At 41.4% G+C, this 18,503-nt stretch overlaps 1 protein-coding gene across 1 annotated transcript in view; it reads left to right on the forward strand.

Annotated features, from left to right (window-relative positions):
* Nucleotides 1-18,503, forward strand: part of LOC137564207 (protein diaphanous homolog 1-like) — a 35,018-nt gene that overhangs the window by 14,894 nt on the left and 1,621 nt on the right. Inside the window, exon 3 of the mRNA XM_068277776.1 lies at nucleotides 4,464-4,550. Within this exon, the coding sequence (XP_068133877.1) occupies nucleotides 4,464-4,550 (87 nt within the window). The remainder of the gene's footprint in view (nucleotides 1-4,463; nucleotides 4,551-18,503) is intronic.

Raw genomic sequence — 18,503 nt, forward strand, 5'->3', positions numbered from 1 at the left:
CAATGCGGATGGAGGGGAGGACAGGTCTGCAGTGCGGGGAAGGCATAGCACGTAATGAGGAAACGTCAGGAAGAAATTCCCATAACTCATGTCACTTTCCCCCTCCCCCTGCTGTGGGCTCCATTCCAGAGGGTGGGATTCGTCCTCTCTGCAGCTGATTCACAAAAAAGCTGCCTGTGTGTATTTTGGACACGTGCTGACAGGCTGTATGCTGCGGCCAGCAGAGGGGGGGGGGGAGACGAACCAAGCTTTATTGCTTAATTTTCATTGCAAATGAAGGATTTGCTGGACACAGTCAGCAGCTGGCGGTGACTGCAGTGTACATTTATAGCTGTGGATGTGACAGAGAATCAGAGAGAATGAGCAGCATTCTCTGGGCAGCCTCCTTATACAAGGGCAGCCTGAGTAACACAGAGACTCTGTGTACAGAAATAGGAGGGAAGATCTCTGGTGGTTGACCCAAATGTGTGCTGGTGCATACAGCCTTCTGCTGCCCTGACGGGGGCACGTGAGAGCTGTATGTATACAGATGTACTCATGTGAGCCGCCATTACCCTTCCAGGCAAACAGAACGCCTTGGCAGCGCGCCCAAGCCATATTTTATTCTCATGCTAAATGCAGGTTGTAAATATCCCAACACAACGCGCTAAACAGAGCAATTGCTGGCTTCTTTCAGCTGAATTCTATTTTGCCTTTTTAAGGTATTTGCAGATTTATGTAAGAAAGAAGCTGTATATTTGCAAATATCTTCAGTTGTGCGAAACCTAATTTATTTATTAGTATTACACATTTATATATAGCGCAGATGTTTTCTGCAGAGGTTTACAGAGTGTGGTGAATCAGTCATGTTGTACCTCACAATCTATTCGCCCTATCAGGGCTAGTTCGCAGTGAGACGTTAGGAAGGCATTGCAACACGGAACGATGCACTGCAATAAGTCTATATGCGACGTTCACAGTGTGATGTTAGCATTGCGGTTTAACGTGTTGTTATGCTAACTCACTGCTCAAGTAAGTTACTGCTAAACGCACATGTTAACAGGTACAAGGGAAGCATAGATTTCATTGTATGCTTCACTATAACTCACTGTATGCGACGTAACGCAGTCGCAACGTGTGGTACCACTTAACGACACCGACAATTGCGTAGTGTTCCTGTTCCCACTGTAAACCTAACCTCATAGTCATACCATGTTTTCTCTAAAATAAGACAGGGTCTTATATTAATTTTTGCTCCAAAAGATGCATTAGGGCTTATTTTCAGGGGATGTTTTTTTCATGTACAACAATCTACATTTATTCATAAAAAGAAAAGAAAAACCTTTATTCAAATATAGTCATATTATCACATTCTGGAACGTCCTACATACATTTCCAAACCCTAAATTCTGTCATGAATTTGTTGCGACCCTATTCCCTTTTTCAGAAATCTACATTTACCTAGAGCCCAGCATTTGCTATGTTTTTTTTTTTTCTTGTCTTTGTATCGATCACATCAACCTGATTGAATTGGTTTGGGTGTTTTCAGCTGTGCATGACTGATCATTTCCGATCAATCAGAAATTAAGGATTGTCTATGGAATAGTATTGTTAATGGGTACCTCAACCTCCCTAGCATTCAATTTCAATTCATTTTCATGAAGTTTTTGCCTGTAACTTAACACAAAATCATGTAAAAAAAAATAAATGTAATTACATTTTCCCTTTTGTTTGTTTTGGTTTTTTTGCTTGCAATAAGTTTTCACATTGAAATTTGTGTGCAAACTTTCCCATTCAGGTTTCTAAAGCATGTGGAAATTCGCACACGAACGCTAATTTAAAGCGGAATATAACCCTGCATTTCAACTTTGCTCTAAAACATTATTTACAGCATATTTTACTAGACCAGCATTGGAAGGGTTAAACACAGAGGTTTCAAGTTCCGTGGAGAGATATGCAGAAGTTCAGATTGTTACATTCTATTTAGTTATATGTATCTATTGAGAAATGTTACACACTCTTTGGCTGTCCTCCAAGCTCCTTCTCAGTCAGAGAGATGAGTCACATTCAACACTTAGATACATTTATGTAAACAAAATGTATCTATTTCAGCTTCGGATGCGTCTGCAGAAATCTCCAGGAACTTTAAAGCCCTGTGTAACCCTTCCAATGCTGGTCTAGTAAAAAAAAAATGCTGGTTGCATATAATATACTGTAAATAATGTTTTAGAGCAAAGTTGAAATGCAGGGTTATATTCCCCTTTAATGCAAAAATGCATGTAAAAAAACTGAACCTCGCCTTAGAATTGCTGAACGATCCTGACTCGTCCGTACCGTTTTCAGATATTTTCCCTGGTCGAGTCAGGCTTGTCCATACCACCAGGCAGGCTATCAGCAGGCACTTCCAGTCGACTAGTTCAAAGTTGGTTCTGTAAAGGCTTGTGGGGATGGGGAACCCAAAATAGTTATGGAATCTTCAGCTATAGGTGATAAGAGAGGTAGGCTTAATATTGTAATGTTATCAATAGTTCGGGTACCCTGTTGAAGGACAACTGAAGTGAAAGGGATATGGAGGCTGCCATCTTTATTTCCTTTTTAAGCTGTACTAGTTGCCTGGCTATCTTGCTGATACTTTGCCTCTAATTCTTTTAGCCATAGGCACTGAAAAAGCATACAGCATGTCTGGTGTTTCTGACATTATTATCAGATCTGACAAGATTAGCTGCATGCATGCTTCTGATTTAGACACTACTGCAGCCAAATGGATCAGCAGGGCAGCCAGGCAACTGGTATTGTTATAAAAAGAAATACATATGGACGCCTCCATATTCTTCTCACTGCAGTTGTCCTTTAAGCCCAGCAGCTGCTGGTAAATTGAAGTAAACCTGAAGCGAAAATAAACCTATGTGATAATAAATTGTATGTGTAATTCTGCTAAGAAATAGAACATTAGTAGCAAAAAAAGGTCTCATATTGTTTTCCAGTACAGGAAGAGTTAAAAAACTTTAGTTATCCATGCAAAAGAGATCCTGTAAGCTATTATAGCCCCTGGGTGGAATACAGTTGTGTTTTCTGAAGCACCTTAACAGCCAGGAAGCAGTGACAGCGTGAGAAGAGCTTTTACTGCAGGAAAATTCAAATGGTCATTATTTCTGCTTTGGTTTATAGCTTAAAGAGGAACGGTTGCGAAAATCTTAAAAATTTAAACCGCATACAAATAAGAAGTACGTTTCTCCCAGAGTAAAATGAGCCATAAATTACTTTTCTCCTATGTTCCTGTGACTTACAATAAGAAGTAGAAATCTGTCATTAATGACAGATTTTGGACTAGCCCATCTTCTCATAGGGGGTTCTCTGGGCTTTCTTTATTTTTAAAAGCACTTAGTAAATGGCAGTTGCTCCGTCTTACTGCCAAAATAGTGTGCAGCGAGCAGGGAGGAGGCCAGCATCTGTGTATTAATCGTTTTCAGGGAGTTTCAGAGAGTGTCTGTATAAAGAATAAAGGCCATGCTGAGATTCCTCATGAAGAGATGGACTAGCCCAAAACATGTCAGTAATGTCAGATTTCTACTACCTACTGTAAGGGACAGCAACATAGGAGAACATTCATTTATGGCTCATTTTACTCTGGAAGAAATGTACTTCTTATTTGTATGGGTTTTAAATTTTAAGATTTTCGCGACAGTTCCTCTTACAGAGTGAGGTTTTTAAACTGCAACTGTGACAGTATGATGTAATGTTTAAAAAGAACTGAAATAAAAAAGGAGACTCTTTTCTTTGCTACTAATGTTCTATTCATTATCTGTGCTATGCATGCAATTCATTATATCGTTACTTTTTTTTTTTACTTCAGGTTTGCCTTAAAGAGAAACTCCGACCAAGAATTGAACTTTATCCCAATCAGTAGCTGATACCCCCTTTCCCATGAGAAATCTTTTCCTTTTCACAGACAGACCATCAGGGGGCGCTGTATGACTGATATTGTGGGGAAACCCCTCTCACAAGAAGCTCTGAGTACCGTGGTACTTCTGGCAGTTTCCTGTCTGTGAACCTTGTTGCATTGTGGGAAATAGCTGTTTACAGCTTTTTCCAACTGCCAAAAAAGCATGCAACAGCTACATCACCTGCCAGCAGTAAACATGTCATCATGTAATAAATGTCAGAATGTAAATCAGGGATTTAAAAGAATTTACAATGGACAAACACTGACTAAATCATTTATACATAACTATTGTAAAAATGAAGCACTTTTTTATTACATTATTTTCACTAGAGTTCCTCTTTAAGTCAGTTGTGATTTGCATTAACTGTCAGGTTTGAAGCTCTTCACCAATTAATGGGGATTCTCAATGTTGGGGTCAGAATATGATGCCTTTCTCTATGGAAATAGAGACAGATCTGTAAATATTACACAATCTGTTAATTTATCGCATGTAAATGTAGCTCACTATTCTAAACATTATTTGTGTGCCTTTTCTCTGCAGAGGGAGATGAGACGGGTGTGATGGACAGTCTGCTAGAGGCCCTGCAGTCTGGAGCTGCTTTCAGAAGGAAAAGAGGGCCCCGGCAAGGTAATACCTCTCAGCCTTCATAACACATTCATGGCTCTGTGGGTTCTGTGCTCTGTTTGTTAAACACTTTTCTAATTAGTGGTGGCAGAACCAACACTTCTGGTAATTGTGACCACTCTACTGTTTTTGTAAAATAAATAGTGGCAGTGTTTGGAATGTAAATGAATAACATGTGTTTCTCTAAACATTGAATGGAGAACTAACTGCAGACTGGAGCTGAGTGCAGCTATGACTGGGAACCATATGCAAATAAGCATCTTTAAGAGGAGAGGATTTTGCATGGATGTTAAGTGAATGTAGGACTTGAAGAAGCCTGGACACACCATGCTGAGAATCTGCCTATGGGACGTATTTAGGGATCATATTCGTGCCATTGCATGCTTAGGGCTGGTTCAGACCGATGTTTGGGGGCGTTAAACATGTCGTTTCTGGCAGGCGACAAAAGTGTACCCGAGGCAACATGTGACATGGTGAGATAAATATGTGCATGTAAAGTACAAAACATTAATAACCGAGCTGTATTCATTATTTTTTTTATTAATCAGTTTAATAACTTGAATAGGTTAGTATATAAGCAGTTATGTGATTGCAGTCTCATCAGGCACATGACCAAGGTGAGGGGCGCAATACTTTAAAAAATGGATCTCTGTCGGTGCCTTTACTAAATGAGGCCCTGTGTATGTCTCAATTGCTTGTTTCTGGCTTTCAATGGTCAGTAGAATGCAAATGATTCAGGCTTGCATGCAAATTATAGGCAGCTTGGAACTTGACCAATCAGTCAGCAGGAAGCACATTTGGTTGATTTAGTTTCATACTGCATACAACTTGCAATCACTTTACATCCAGGCCAGAAGGAATTGCATCTCCCTGATCTTCTTTTCTTATTGCCATGTCTTTATAGTGATTTCCACAGTTAAAGTGACATTGAAGTGAAAATAAACTCATAAGATAATGAATTGTATGTGTAGTGCAGCTACGAAACAGAACATTAGTAGCAAAGAAAAGAGAGTTAAGAAATTACCTATGCAAAAGAGCTACTCTAAGCTCTCTGACTCAACTTGGGTCAGAGACGCTCCTATTTTCTGAAGCACGAAGTGGAGGCTGGGTGGGTTAAGGGCTCTGCCTCTGACACAGGAGACCAGGGTTCGAATCTCAGCTCTGCCTGTTCAGTAAGCCAGCACCGATTCAGTAGGAGACCTTGGGCAAGACTCCCTAACACTGCTACTGCCTATAGAGCGCGTCCTAGTGGCTGCAGCTCTGGAGCTTTGAGTCCGCCAGGAGAAAAGCACAATATAAATGTTCTGTGTCTGTCTGTGTCACTTATACATCAAAGAAACAGTGAGATACATGTTCAGGTAAGATTTTACTGCAGGGAAGTTCAAAGGGCAGTTTAAAAAAAAAAAAAAAAAAGGCTATATAACTGGAAATAAAAATATGAGACTCTTGAATCTTTGCTACACATGTTCTATTCATTATCTGTACTATACATACAATTCATTATATCATGAGCTTTTTTTTACGCTTCAGTGTCACTTTAAGATAAGGTGATAGAAATGTAGTATTCACCCCATTAGCCAGTATGCCCCTTGCGGGAGTCACATAAGAATTTAGTGAGCTTCCTTTTATAAGAAAATGTTTAGTCCCTTTTGTTAAGCTGCCTCTTGTGCAGCATGATTGTGTTTGTGCTAGAATGTTCTCCATCTGTGTCCTCCCACAGGGAACAGTGTGTTTCCACATCATCCATTCCTGGTAACAGACACTCAGTCGCTCGGCCTTGCTCTCATTCAGCAGAGATATAGTGTAATCCGGGCTAAGTAGCAGTGATGTCAGGACAGCCGGTAAATCCTCATAAAGCGAGCCTCAAAACAAGAAGTAAATGGAGGCCGCCATATTTATTTCCTTTTATGCCCCTTTTACACTTGCTGGTTGCATCACCCTATTTAACCCCTAGGGGCCACAAAAAAAAACAATGGATGTCTATGTAAGCTTTCACACTTATTGCGGTCCATTGCAGTGCACCGGAAGTATCCGATCTGACGCAAGGGCTGCAGCGTGTTACCGCAAGCACCACACTATTGACTCACTGATGCACTGGGGATAATACAAGGCTATTGGCAACGCACAGTGTGTGGTGCATTGCAGCAGGTATCCCAGTGACGACTTCCTGTCCAGCAGGGTGTACGTCACTTAGTGGGGGGCGTGCCTATGCACTCTGCCGCAGGGTCATGTGATTGACGTTTGTCGTGGTGCGATGAGGCAGGAGCATTGCACCACACCGCAATGCAAAAAGCAAATGTAAAACCGTCAAACAATCCCAGTTGCCTGGCTATCCTGCTGATCTATTTGGCTGCAGTAGTGTCTGAATCACACCAGAAACAAGACGCGGCTAATCTTGTCAGGTCTGACAATAATGTCAGAAACCCCTTATCTACTGCTTGCTTGTTTAGGGTCTATGGCTAAAAGTATGAGAGGCAGAGGTCCAGCAGGACTGCCCGGCAACTGGTATTGCTTAAAAGGAAATAAGTATAGCAGCCTCCATAAACCTATAGCTTCAGGTTCCCTTTAAAAATATATGCCTTAATAAATCCAGTCCAGATTTATTACATTGTTTTTGTTCCCCAGCGACCCCCATACCAGAGGAACTTTAGCAGATCAGGTCCAATGTGATTTATACTAATTATTACTGTACTTGTATCACCCACATCCCTTGTGCAGCAGACTGGAGTGAAGCTTGTCATTATAGTAATACAGGGCACTGACCATATGTGAAACGTGATATGCATAATCTAACAAGTTTTCACACGATACGTTGTCCTAAGAAGAATAATGCAGCTTTTACATTTATGACTCACATCAGGGTGTGGAGTGTACAGTTTGTCATTCTTCCCAAAGCATGTCACCAATTCTTGCTGCATCCTGTATAGGAGGAAACCTGAAGTCTCTCAAAGGAAAAAACATAGATATTTACCTAGGTAGAAGGAAGCCTTTGCATAGTCCAGAAGCCTCTGACTTGGCCAGGGCCCTCTGACATTTCATGGCCATGCTCCCCTTCGTGAACGAGTATGGCCATATGGTACCTACACAAGTATGGCCATGCCTGCACACTAGCATGGAGCCACTCCTGGATGAGCGGCTTTGGCTTACAGCCGAGGCGCAGTACGGCTGCAGAATGGAGACCGTGGCCACAATAATACATTTGACAAGTCCTTGTCTGGTATGTTCAGAAGGTCCGTGTGCGGCAACAGTGGGGATCAAGGATGCAATGGAAAGCCTTTGAACTATTCAGACTTTTCTCTACCTAGGTAAATATCTAACTTTTTTTCTTTGGGATACTACAGGTTCACTTTAAATGAGGTACAGTAGAATCCCTTTATAGCAAACTCCAAGGGACCAGGAAAAGTCGTTTACTATATCAGAAGTTAACTATATCAGAATTGGTTATACATTGTATATTTATACATGACGCAAGTTCTTCTATCCCAGATAGTTTGTACAGAACAGTTTTGAAAATAATTTTATGGTAAAGTGTACCTGAGATGTTTTCTGTAGCAGAATTTATACTTACCTGGGGCTTCCTCTAGCTCTATGTACACCGTGGGCTTCCTCACCATCCTCCCGAGCAGCTCCATTTGTCAGTAATAGGCTTCAGTCGCGTCAGTTGGGCTGCACAGCGCTTGCGGGACCTGACCACACAGGTGCCTCCGTCGCACTCCCCTCTCTGCAATTGTTCTGTTTTTGCGCTGGTAGTACTGTGCAGGCGCAGAACACTCCCAGCAACGCGCACGGACAGTCGGGCCGTGCATGCACAATGCAGCACAACTGGTGCGACTGGTACGAGACAAGGTGTTGCGTATGTCACACCATGCTTTGTACACCACTGCGGTGTACAAAGCACTTGGTTATGGCAGAGATTGTGATGGCCCAGCCACTGAAAGGAAAACTCCCTAGCATGCTTGTTTCCACGTATACCACCGACTGCTCTAGGACTCTGTGTACCAGTTCAAACCAGATGAATCACTGTGGTGCATTATGATGAGCAAGTCACATTCGGTTCCCACAACCACAGAGAGAAGTCAGCGAGTTTCCCCACAGGTCATGGTCAGTCATACAATGGAGCTCTTCACTTCAGCTGACTGAGTTTCCTCACAGGATGACAAATTGTTACACTCTGCTGATAACAGAAAATGCACAGGAATATTTTCCTTCTTGGTTACGAGGGTTGCTAGCGCCACCAGCTGGGAGAGCAATGGTCAGATGATTAGTTCATAATAAAATAGAATTTATAACACTTTAGTCACCAAGAAGAGACTGATTGGCGTTGTGAACACACAAGATGTTTTCATGTATTTATGGGAAGTGCCTCTAGGAATATACCACAGTTGTCCACATTTTCTCAGATTTCAGTAATTTTAACTTATCTGCAGTACCCAGGCTAAAGGTGCCCATGGACGGTACAATTTTGAGTAAACTATCATATGTTCAGTAAGATTGTTCAGAATGAAAGGAGAAATCATAAGTTGAACACCATTAAAGAATCCAACTTGTGATCATATCTCCAGTTATGATTGTATCTATGAAGAGAACCTGTAAGTAAAAAAAACAAAAAAACCCTATGGTGTACTTGCCTCGGGAGGGAGAAGCCTCTGGATCCTAATGAGGCTTCCCCTGTCCTCCTGTGCAGCCCCGATCCAGGGCTGACACCCCTGAAAATCAGTAGCACCTGCAGCATGAAATATTGCTGCACAGGAGGACAGGGGAAGCTTCATTAGGATCCAGAGGCCTTTCTACCAGCTACACAGTAGTAGACTGGTTTGGCAGCTTATTAGAACCAAAGGCACCAACAGTGCAGGTTGTTTACTGAAAAGTCTCTGTGCTCATTTCAAAGATCAAGTGCTGAGACAAAAAACTAAATAAGATTTGTTATCCTTCAATATATCTAGTGAGCTAATATGGGGAAAATGTATAGCAGTTCTGTGTGCAGAGCTGTGTATTTCTGTTACAGCTGCAATATTTCTGGAGCGTAATTATATGTCAGGGGAAACTTAAAGCTATACTCCCACTTGACACTTCCCTTGTGATTTTTGTATATATTTAGATAAAACCACAATAATAAACACTCAGAAAAAGTACATTTCTTTCTATAAACTGCACCTACAGCGCTATTTCTGCTGTTTAATTCTGAATTTGCCATCTCAGACTATAAGACCACAACAGCATTCTGTGGTCTAGAGGTGAGAGGCATTGGGGTTGATTCACTATACCAAAAAACGTGCCTTATCAGCATTAACGTGCCTTATCGGTGTTAACGTGCCTTATCAGCATTAACATGCCCTATTAGAGTTGACGTGCCTTCTCGGAGTTAACCTGCCTTATCAGAGTTGGCGTACCTTCTCAGAGTAGCATAGTGAGCGCTACAAACTTATGCTTGCTAATTGGCAATGACGAGAGCCCCACTTGTCCTGCCCTGCTCCAATCACTTTAAACGACATTATCCCCACACTTTGATTGGCCCAATAGGCTATCTGCCAAGTTTCCGGTCAAGTGACAGGCAGCCAGTTGGGCCCTATCAAAGTGTGGGGATAATGTCCTTTAAAGTTTCCTAGCAGAAAATAGATTCAGAGAGCAGGAAAGATATAAAAAGGGTCAATAGTTTATAGATTTTAGCTCTGGCATACTTCAATGAATGTGTCATTGAGCAAAAACAATAAAACTGTTAAAACTGTTAAAACTTGATTTTAAACATAAACTAAAACTGTGGAAGATCTTAAAAAGTAATTTTTAGGAGAATGAAGATAGATACAATTGTTTATTTCATTAGTTTATTTTCACCTTGGGTGTCCTTTAAGCATAAGGAAGATCAGATAAGACCATTTTAATAGAGAACTCACCAGGTCTGGGGACTTGTATGTATGTATGTATGTATGTATGCATGTACAGCAGCACTAACTTCTGCTTGCACAGCATTTATATGTGGTGCACTAAAACAAATCAGGCTTCATTTATGGTATTTCACTAGTTTCTTGGTATTTGTTTTAAGTGGTGAGCACAGTAAATAAAACAAATATTCCCAAATGCATTATTACGGTAGAGCTGAAAAACTGCTAATATGTCGTTAAAATATGTTTTTAATTGAATTCTGTTCAGTCATACTTGTGATTATCCTATGTCTTCCAGCACATATAGCTAGTCAGGTGACACCGGCTGTTCCTTTTTTAACTTCACAGCTTCCTGTGTCACATGCCCACTCATAAGTAATGTCTATTATACTGCATGTCTGTGCTGCCTAGCAGGCAAATATGAATCACAAGTCTTCCTGGAAAGAATTAACATGCATACAATTCTGTCAGTTTATGAATTGTTGTGCTGTAAAAGAATCTGGCAAATCTGTTTCCGAGTGGTCAGTTTATTTTCTAGAATGTGCATGTTTCTCTTCCTTCTCTTACAGTCGGGGCGTAGGAATCTGTGGTAAGTTTGGAGTAACGGACGCTTACAGAACTGTAGGGTTTCAGTCTTTTTTCCTTAATGTTTTGTTTCCTCTCGATAGGCTCTCTCCTGTCCCTCACTGAGGAGGAGGAGCAGGCAGCACACCTGGTAACGCTTGCTGCATTTGTGTGATGTGTTTGTGCTAATAACAATTTGTCTTCCCTTTTTTTGGTTGTTATTGCTAAACACAAGATCCTCATTTTTATTTCAGATTTTTTGTTACCCACCCAGTTTTTTTACTGTGTTAACTGCTAACCTAGTTGGCAAAGCATGAGCCTATGCAGAGCCAAGTCCGATGACCGAATGGGTTGAGAGATAGCTGCTGGGTCTCAGAAATGTTCTCATAGTTTTTATACATATATAACTGATTTGTACAAAGAAGCATTGTAAGCCTTGTGACAATTTTAATTACCTTTTTTTTACTGCTGCAAAAATACATAATGAATGACCGTAAAATTGGCATTTGTAATAATCTTTATACCCACTCGTCCCCTAGTTTGACAGGTTTTTTTTTTCTTTCATGCAAAACCATTCACACTCTTTGTTTATCTTTCCCCACATTACCCCAGTTTTGGACTTCACTGTGAATGGCCGATCTCCTGCTTGGGTTCTTCATTGTTAAGGACTAATAGTAAAAATCCAATACAATAGTCTTCAAGTGTCCCTTCGTATTCCTGTCCCTGTGTCCGTGCGTTTGCGCTACTGCGCATGTGCAGCACGGACAGCTGTTGGGACAAGAGGGGGAGCAGGGGGCCGGGCAGGCATGTGCGCGGGTGGACATGTGCACACCTGCACGCTGACTATGCGGCGGAGCTCACAGGGGTGAGAGGGAGGTTGCGATACAGACCTAGAGCCCGTTTTATTAACAAGCTTAGGTCTACTAGTATACGATAATGAATTCATAGATGAAAGAAAGCTTAAAGGATATCCGAGTCAAACATCAGAAATAGAATGAGGCGAGTGACAGATGTGGGCATGTTTGCATGGACTTACTACCCCTTTTGATTAACCTGGAGAGGCTCTGTTAGGGGCCCCGCCTTTAGTTGGTGACCCTTGACCAGGAAGACTCACCTCTGCGCATGCGCAGTAATTCATCTTAAGACACTGGTCTCCTTTGTCAGAGGCAGAGCCCTTAACCATTACACTATCAAGCCACAGTAACGGTCTTGCTACTGGAGTACCGCAAGGTGGTGGCTAGATAGTGTAATGGTTACGGACTCTGCCTCTGACATAGGGGACCTGGGTTCAAATCTATTCAGTAAGCCAGCACCTATTCAGTAAGGAGTTCTTTGGGCAAGACTCCCTAACACTGCTACTGCCTACAAATATTCCTCTGCATCAGCAGGAATGTTAAATTATGGGAACAAATTCTATTTTAGGCAGGGAAGACATGACTGTAAGACTACTTGCTTCTGAGTGGGGATTCACATTACTACAAATGCCTATTGGTGACAGGCTTACTTGAAAATACAAAGAAAAATTATTTAAATACCAGAAAGATATGGGTTGATCTGATTTATATCAAGCCACAGATACTTTGCAGAGTTACCAGTAGCATCTTCCAAGCCAGTAGATTCCGAAGTTCTGTTTTGTTGATCCTATACATCCAAGCATTAATATCTTAAATCCTGCACTGACATATGTATCTAGAATGTTTATTTTACTAATGTTTAATATATTTAATTGGTTCTGTGGTCAGACCATGACCGACTGTTCTAATCTAAAGTTTAGCCAAATTTTTAAGAAAATGCTCTTCTATAATGAAATCTGACTACATCTACACATGTGCTTATGATAACCACAGTTGGTCTGTAGCAAGGAATGGTGTACACTTCCCAGCATGCATCTGGAGCATACATTACTTCTGTGCATCAGAATCGAGAATAACCGTAGTCATGATAAGAGATGATCATTGAGATGCTAATAAATGGAGCTCACATGCTTGAAATTGGGCCAATCAAAATTAACCAGCCTCCATGCGCTTCACATTAAATTTGCATAAAAGCTAAAAATTATTAGCCATCTCTGGTTGTCATAGAAAATGTTTTCTTTGTGATAGTGGTAATTTCATTGGGCCCATAGAGCAGTCACAATGTCCGGGTGAGAAACGGTGGCAAACATGCTATGGCTACCACATGTGTCCGCTGTCAGGGTAGATTGCACTTGCACACTTCCTGTCTGCTCCACTTCTTCATAGAAGCACAGATGGAATAATTATTAGCTGGCTGAGAAACGGCAGTATTTGTGGAAGCATAACCAGTTAGCATATCCTGTCCACTGGGGAAACGCTAGGCTTGTTGCCATATGGGAGGAGTCTTAATTGGGGGGGGGGGGGGGTTGTCCATCAAAGTGGGTCTCAGACAGCTGAACTCAGAGGGATATGGAGGCGGCTACCCTATGTATTGCCTTATAATCCATTCCAGTTGCCCAGCAATCTTGATGATCTCTTTGGCTTAGTATCTGGATCACACACCTGAAACAAGCATGCAGCTTGCAACTGAAGTCCGACTGGATTAAATTAGACTTCAGTCAGAGACATCTGATCTGCATGCTTGCTAAGGGTCTATTGATAAAGGTATTAAAGGCAGAATATCAACAGTAAAGCCAGGCAACTGGTGTTGTTTAAATGTAAATAAATATGGCAGCCTTTATATTCTTCTCACTTCAGGTGTCCTTTAAATAATAAAAATGAAAGAGTATAACTAACCTGAGGAAGGGCTCTGCCCGAAACATGTAGTGTGTCCACTAGCTTCAATACAACTTGTTGCTGCAAACAGGCTTTTGAATGCCGTGTCCCTTCTTTTTGTTTGGTCATTTGATTGACAGGAGTGGTGTACCTGTGGGACGCTGGTCAGTGGCTGGCCAGATACTCACAGGTTTATTACCCAAGGTCTGAAGCCTCTGTTTGCTTATAACTAACTCTTAAATCCTAAACAGACCTTATTAGAGGTAGATAATGCATTTGGTGGGAAGAAGCACTTTTCTGTTCTAGAAGCAAAGGAACAGCCATTCGTACGAAAACACAGTCAGAATTTCCCATACATTCCAACAGGCTAGCCACCTTATGAGTTTCCAAAACTTTTTTTCAACTTTTTAAGGATGAATAAGTTTTTTGTTTTTTTTGTCTTTATCCCCCTCAATTTTGTCATGGGATTCTCATTAGTATGGGAGCTCTCCATGCTGCCAGGCTTGTGTTTTCTTTGACTGTAGGAGAATAGGCTCATTTATAGTAGAAGTTTTCTGGGCAAGGCAAACAGATGGAGAGCTTTACGTTCGGGTTTTATAACCTTGTTCTGCCTACAGATTGAACACTAGCTGAGGAGGCGGGGGAATTGTTCTCTTCACACAGAATGACATTACTTTGGGTAGACAGGTAGGAGGATAACTACAGTATAAAGTCTATTACATGTTCTCTATGGCAGACTATAGTTCTTCTTTAACCTGAGAAATCAAATCTACCCATGATAATCATTGCCATGTGCCGCTAATAAAGTATTGTGTGAGGCCTGGAAGAGACGGACCGTTATTGTTCAGAATGATTGTATGTGATCGTCCTGGACCGTCCTACAGCTTTAGTAGCTACTGCTGTAGAGAGGTGCCACTCTGCTGCAGCCAACCAGCCTGCTCTGCTGTATGGAGAGGGGACAACAAGTAGCAGTCAAGCAAGTGGCATGATGAACAACCAAGCTTATTTGGTGATGCAGTCATGGGCAATGTTTACAGATTATAGAGCAGGACAAATAAAAGCTATCATTTCTAACAGCAAATGAAAATATAGAGCCTGTACATAGCTTACAGTGGAGAGTGAAGATAAGTGACCTCTTTTTCTGCCAGCTTTTCTCTATTGTGCTTGGAAAAACTCCTTCACTCCCTTGCAGAAACTCCATGGGCTTTAATAATCCCTTATGACAGTTTAGGTGTGCTTCCTACCATCTGTTACTTGGGCTGCACTGTGCAGAGATCACAAGGGGCACAAGCACCTCACTACTACTACCCCTCTGTGGGTCGATGAGGAAATCGGGCAGGTTTTCACTAATTTAAAGAGCACCACTACTATAAAAGGCAGTGGCTGTAATAACAGGTGTTAATGATGGAGTTTTGGGGTGTGTCGAGATTAAATACTCACCTGTTCACACATTAACCTTCCAGGCAGGGGATCGTTCTGCCCCCTTGATATTGTTGCCATGGCAAAAAAAAAATCTATTTTTCCACTGAGGCTCTGGCCACCTCCATCTGTGCGTGGCATGCCCTCCTAATTGGTGGCTGTCCAGCTGGGGGCGGGTGGTGGTAACACAGCCAGAGATTTCCAAAGAGCTTTGGCAGACTTTGGAAATATGCCCGTCACTGCATTGACCAGTAGTGGGGCAGAATGTCACCTGTGACCTGATGACGTTTGATCAGGTGAGTATTTAAGCCTGAGAACCCCCATTCGTAGTCATTAAGATGGAGCTTGTTGAGACAGGCTTGTCTTTTTTACCAGAGGGACACCTTTTTATTAGTATCATAAGATCTTGCAGCAGGGGGCAAGAAAAGCCACGCAGGAGAGACGCACTATTTCTAGATGAACGTTCCTACTTGATTTGTTTTGGAGGCTGGAGTATTGTTGCAGCTTAGTGAGAGTTCTTCTCGCAGATACAGGTACACACTTCACTATATGCTGAAGTTTATCATTATTCCACTATGATTGGTCTTCTCCTAGCAGGAATTAAGAATGTCCATCACAGATTTCCTGGCATGCTTCAGTCCCCTGTGAAGGCAATGCATTTTTAATGCTTCTGAATTTATTTATACACAAGAGCTGAGCTGCTTTGTGTGGTTGGTCCTTGATATAGTTTGCTGTGTCCTTGCATGCTTTGTATTTTGCATGAATTTTGCATGATTGTGGTGTTTTGTTTTGTTTTTCCTTTGAAACGGCCCGTTTTCTCAGCAGGTTCTAAAGCGGAGTTCTTCTGGGATTTAACGTTTAATATACATTCTAGTGCTATGATTAAATAAAAGACAAAGGGAATAATACCTTGTGTAATTGTACAGTAAGGTGAAGTTTTCTCGCTCTCTATACACTGGGAGCATTACTAAGAACTGTAAAGTCTCAGGACTTATCAGCTGTAACGTTTAATTATAATGTTGGTGTCAGTTGTGTAAGGGAAAGAGGCTTGGTATGCCACCCCTAGCCAGCTCTCCCAGGTTATACCATTGTTAGAAAGACATCTCTCTAGGGCTGCCGGTGAAATAATGGAGATTTCCAATTGTATGCTAAATAATTATTATTAAGCATTTATATAGCAGATCTTTTGCAGCGCTGTAGATTATACAGGCTTGTCACTAACAGCACCTCAGAGGGGCTCACAATCTACTCCCTACCATAGTCATATGTCTATGTATGTATCATGTAGTGCATATATCGTTGTCTAGGGCCAATATGTTATGTATAGTGCAGTGTATGCATCACAGTCTAGGGCCAATTTAAGGGGAAGCCAATTAACTTATCTGTATGTTTTTGGGATGTGGGAAGAAACTGGAATGCCTAGAGCAGTGATGGCTAACCTTGGCACTCCAGCTGTGGTGGAACTACAAGTCCCATGAGGCATTGCAATACTCTGAAAGCTCTAAGCATAACTCAGGGAGGCAGAGGCATGATGGGATTTGTAGTTTTGTCACAGCTTGGAGTGCTTTTTGATTGGTCAATTTCCAAGCTGCATATGTTTACCAAAAATTAGTAGAAAGTTTGCACTGCTTTTGACATTCTTAGCACCTCTTTGATTACCCCAACTGCTCTCATGTGAGTAGCAGCCAGAGCTGAATCATCTACAAGGCAACCTAGGAAGGTGTTTAGAGGCCCGACAGCCAAGGTTAAAGGGATTTTGGGGTATATTGTTAGGCTAGATAGGGGAAGAGTTAGAGGGGAAAAAATATGCACACAGGCTTAATATGTAGGCACTTCAGCAATACCTGCACTTGATCCTAATCTAACAGCTCTTTAAAGGGAATCCGAGCAGTGCAGAAACTATGGAAAGATGCATATCGTTTTAAAGCTCTTTCTCCTCTTTACAATGATATATAAACCACCGCTCTACGCGTTTTTATTTTTCGCTATTTTCGCAATTGAAATTGCAGCGTCCGCGATTTGAATCGCGAAAATAGAGAAAACTAAAAGGCGAAGGGTGACTATTTAGGTGTCGCCAGAAAGAGGAGAAAGAGCGCTTTAAAATGATATCCATCTTTAAATAGTTACTTGTATTACACAGGACAACACTTTCCCCAGTGTCAGCAGCTCCATTCTGCAGAATGGAGCTGCTGACTTTAGGAAAAAGTCGCCCTGTGTAATACAATGTAACTATGGAAAGATGGATATCATTTTAAAGCTCTCTTTCTCCTCCTTCTGGCGACACCTAAATCGTCGCCCTACGCCTTTTAGTTTTCTCTATTTTCGCGATTGAAATCGCGGCCGCTGCAAATTCAATCGCGAAAATAGCGAAAACTAAAAGGCGTAGGGTGGCGATTTAAATATCATTGGAAAGAGGAGAAAGAGAGCTTTAAAATGATATGCATATTTCCATAGTTTCTGCACTGCTCGGAGTCACTTTAACTTTCTCAATCCTCTTGTTTGATATCTTCCTAGTGTTCTGAAACAGACTCAAACTTGGTTCATCTCTGATGGTGTGTTTGGGTGCTTTATTACTCTTCAGCTGTATCTATCACAAACCTAATGGGGTAACCACCTTATTGTGTTCCCTGTGTCCAGTGCACTCAAGATCACTGCTGCTTTGTTTCCTCTTTCACTTGTGTTGCACTTTCACCCACTCCACTTATGTGTGAAGAATCTGTAATAAAGCTGGTGGGATCTGCCATTGTTGGACTCATAAGTACACTAATGAGAGGACATTCAGTGTCATAATAAGCAGATGTTTTATAAGCAGGGATCCAACATGCAGCTTGTGAGTCCGAAAATGCCCTTCTCTTATAAATATTATTTAGCTTTTACTAATTTTGAAATGGTAGTCATAGTAGTAACTATTTACCGGCTTTCCCCTACTATCAGAATGTTTTAAATCTCTAGCTTTGATTTAAAAAAAAAACAAAAAAAAAAAACTAGATATGTTTTAACAATTACTCACTGTATCTTTGCTTATTATAAAAAAAATTAATGGTACCCAAACATCTAGCGATTTTGTCGGCCGATCGACCAATAGACAAATCTCTCTCTGATCGGAGAGATATGTTGACCGTCCTAAGTCACATGCCCAATTCCTGATCAATTTCAGCATGAAATATTTTGGCAATCAGCCTTGTGATGTCAACCCCGGCTGCTCTCTTCCTCCTAATATACATGGTTTCCCACCACTGTGCCCATGCAGTTATACTTTACCTTTATAGTTTTTGAGATTGTTGCATGTTGTCACCGCCACACACCCCATCAATACATGCAATTAGTTACATAGTTATTTGGGTTGAAAAAAGACATACGTCCAT

This window comes from Hyperolius riggenbachi, chromosome 3 (genome assembly GCF_040937935.1).
Source record: "Hyperolius riggenbachi isolate aHypRig1 chromosome 3, aHypRig1.pri, whole genome shotgun sequence".
Taxonomy (NCBI): domain Eukaryota; kingdom Metazoa; phylum Chordata; class Amphibia; order Anura; family Hyperoliidae; genus Hyperolius; species Hyperolius riggenbachi.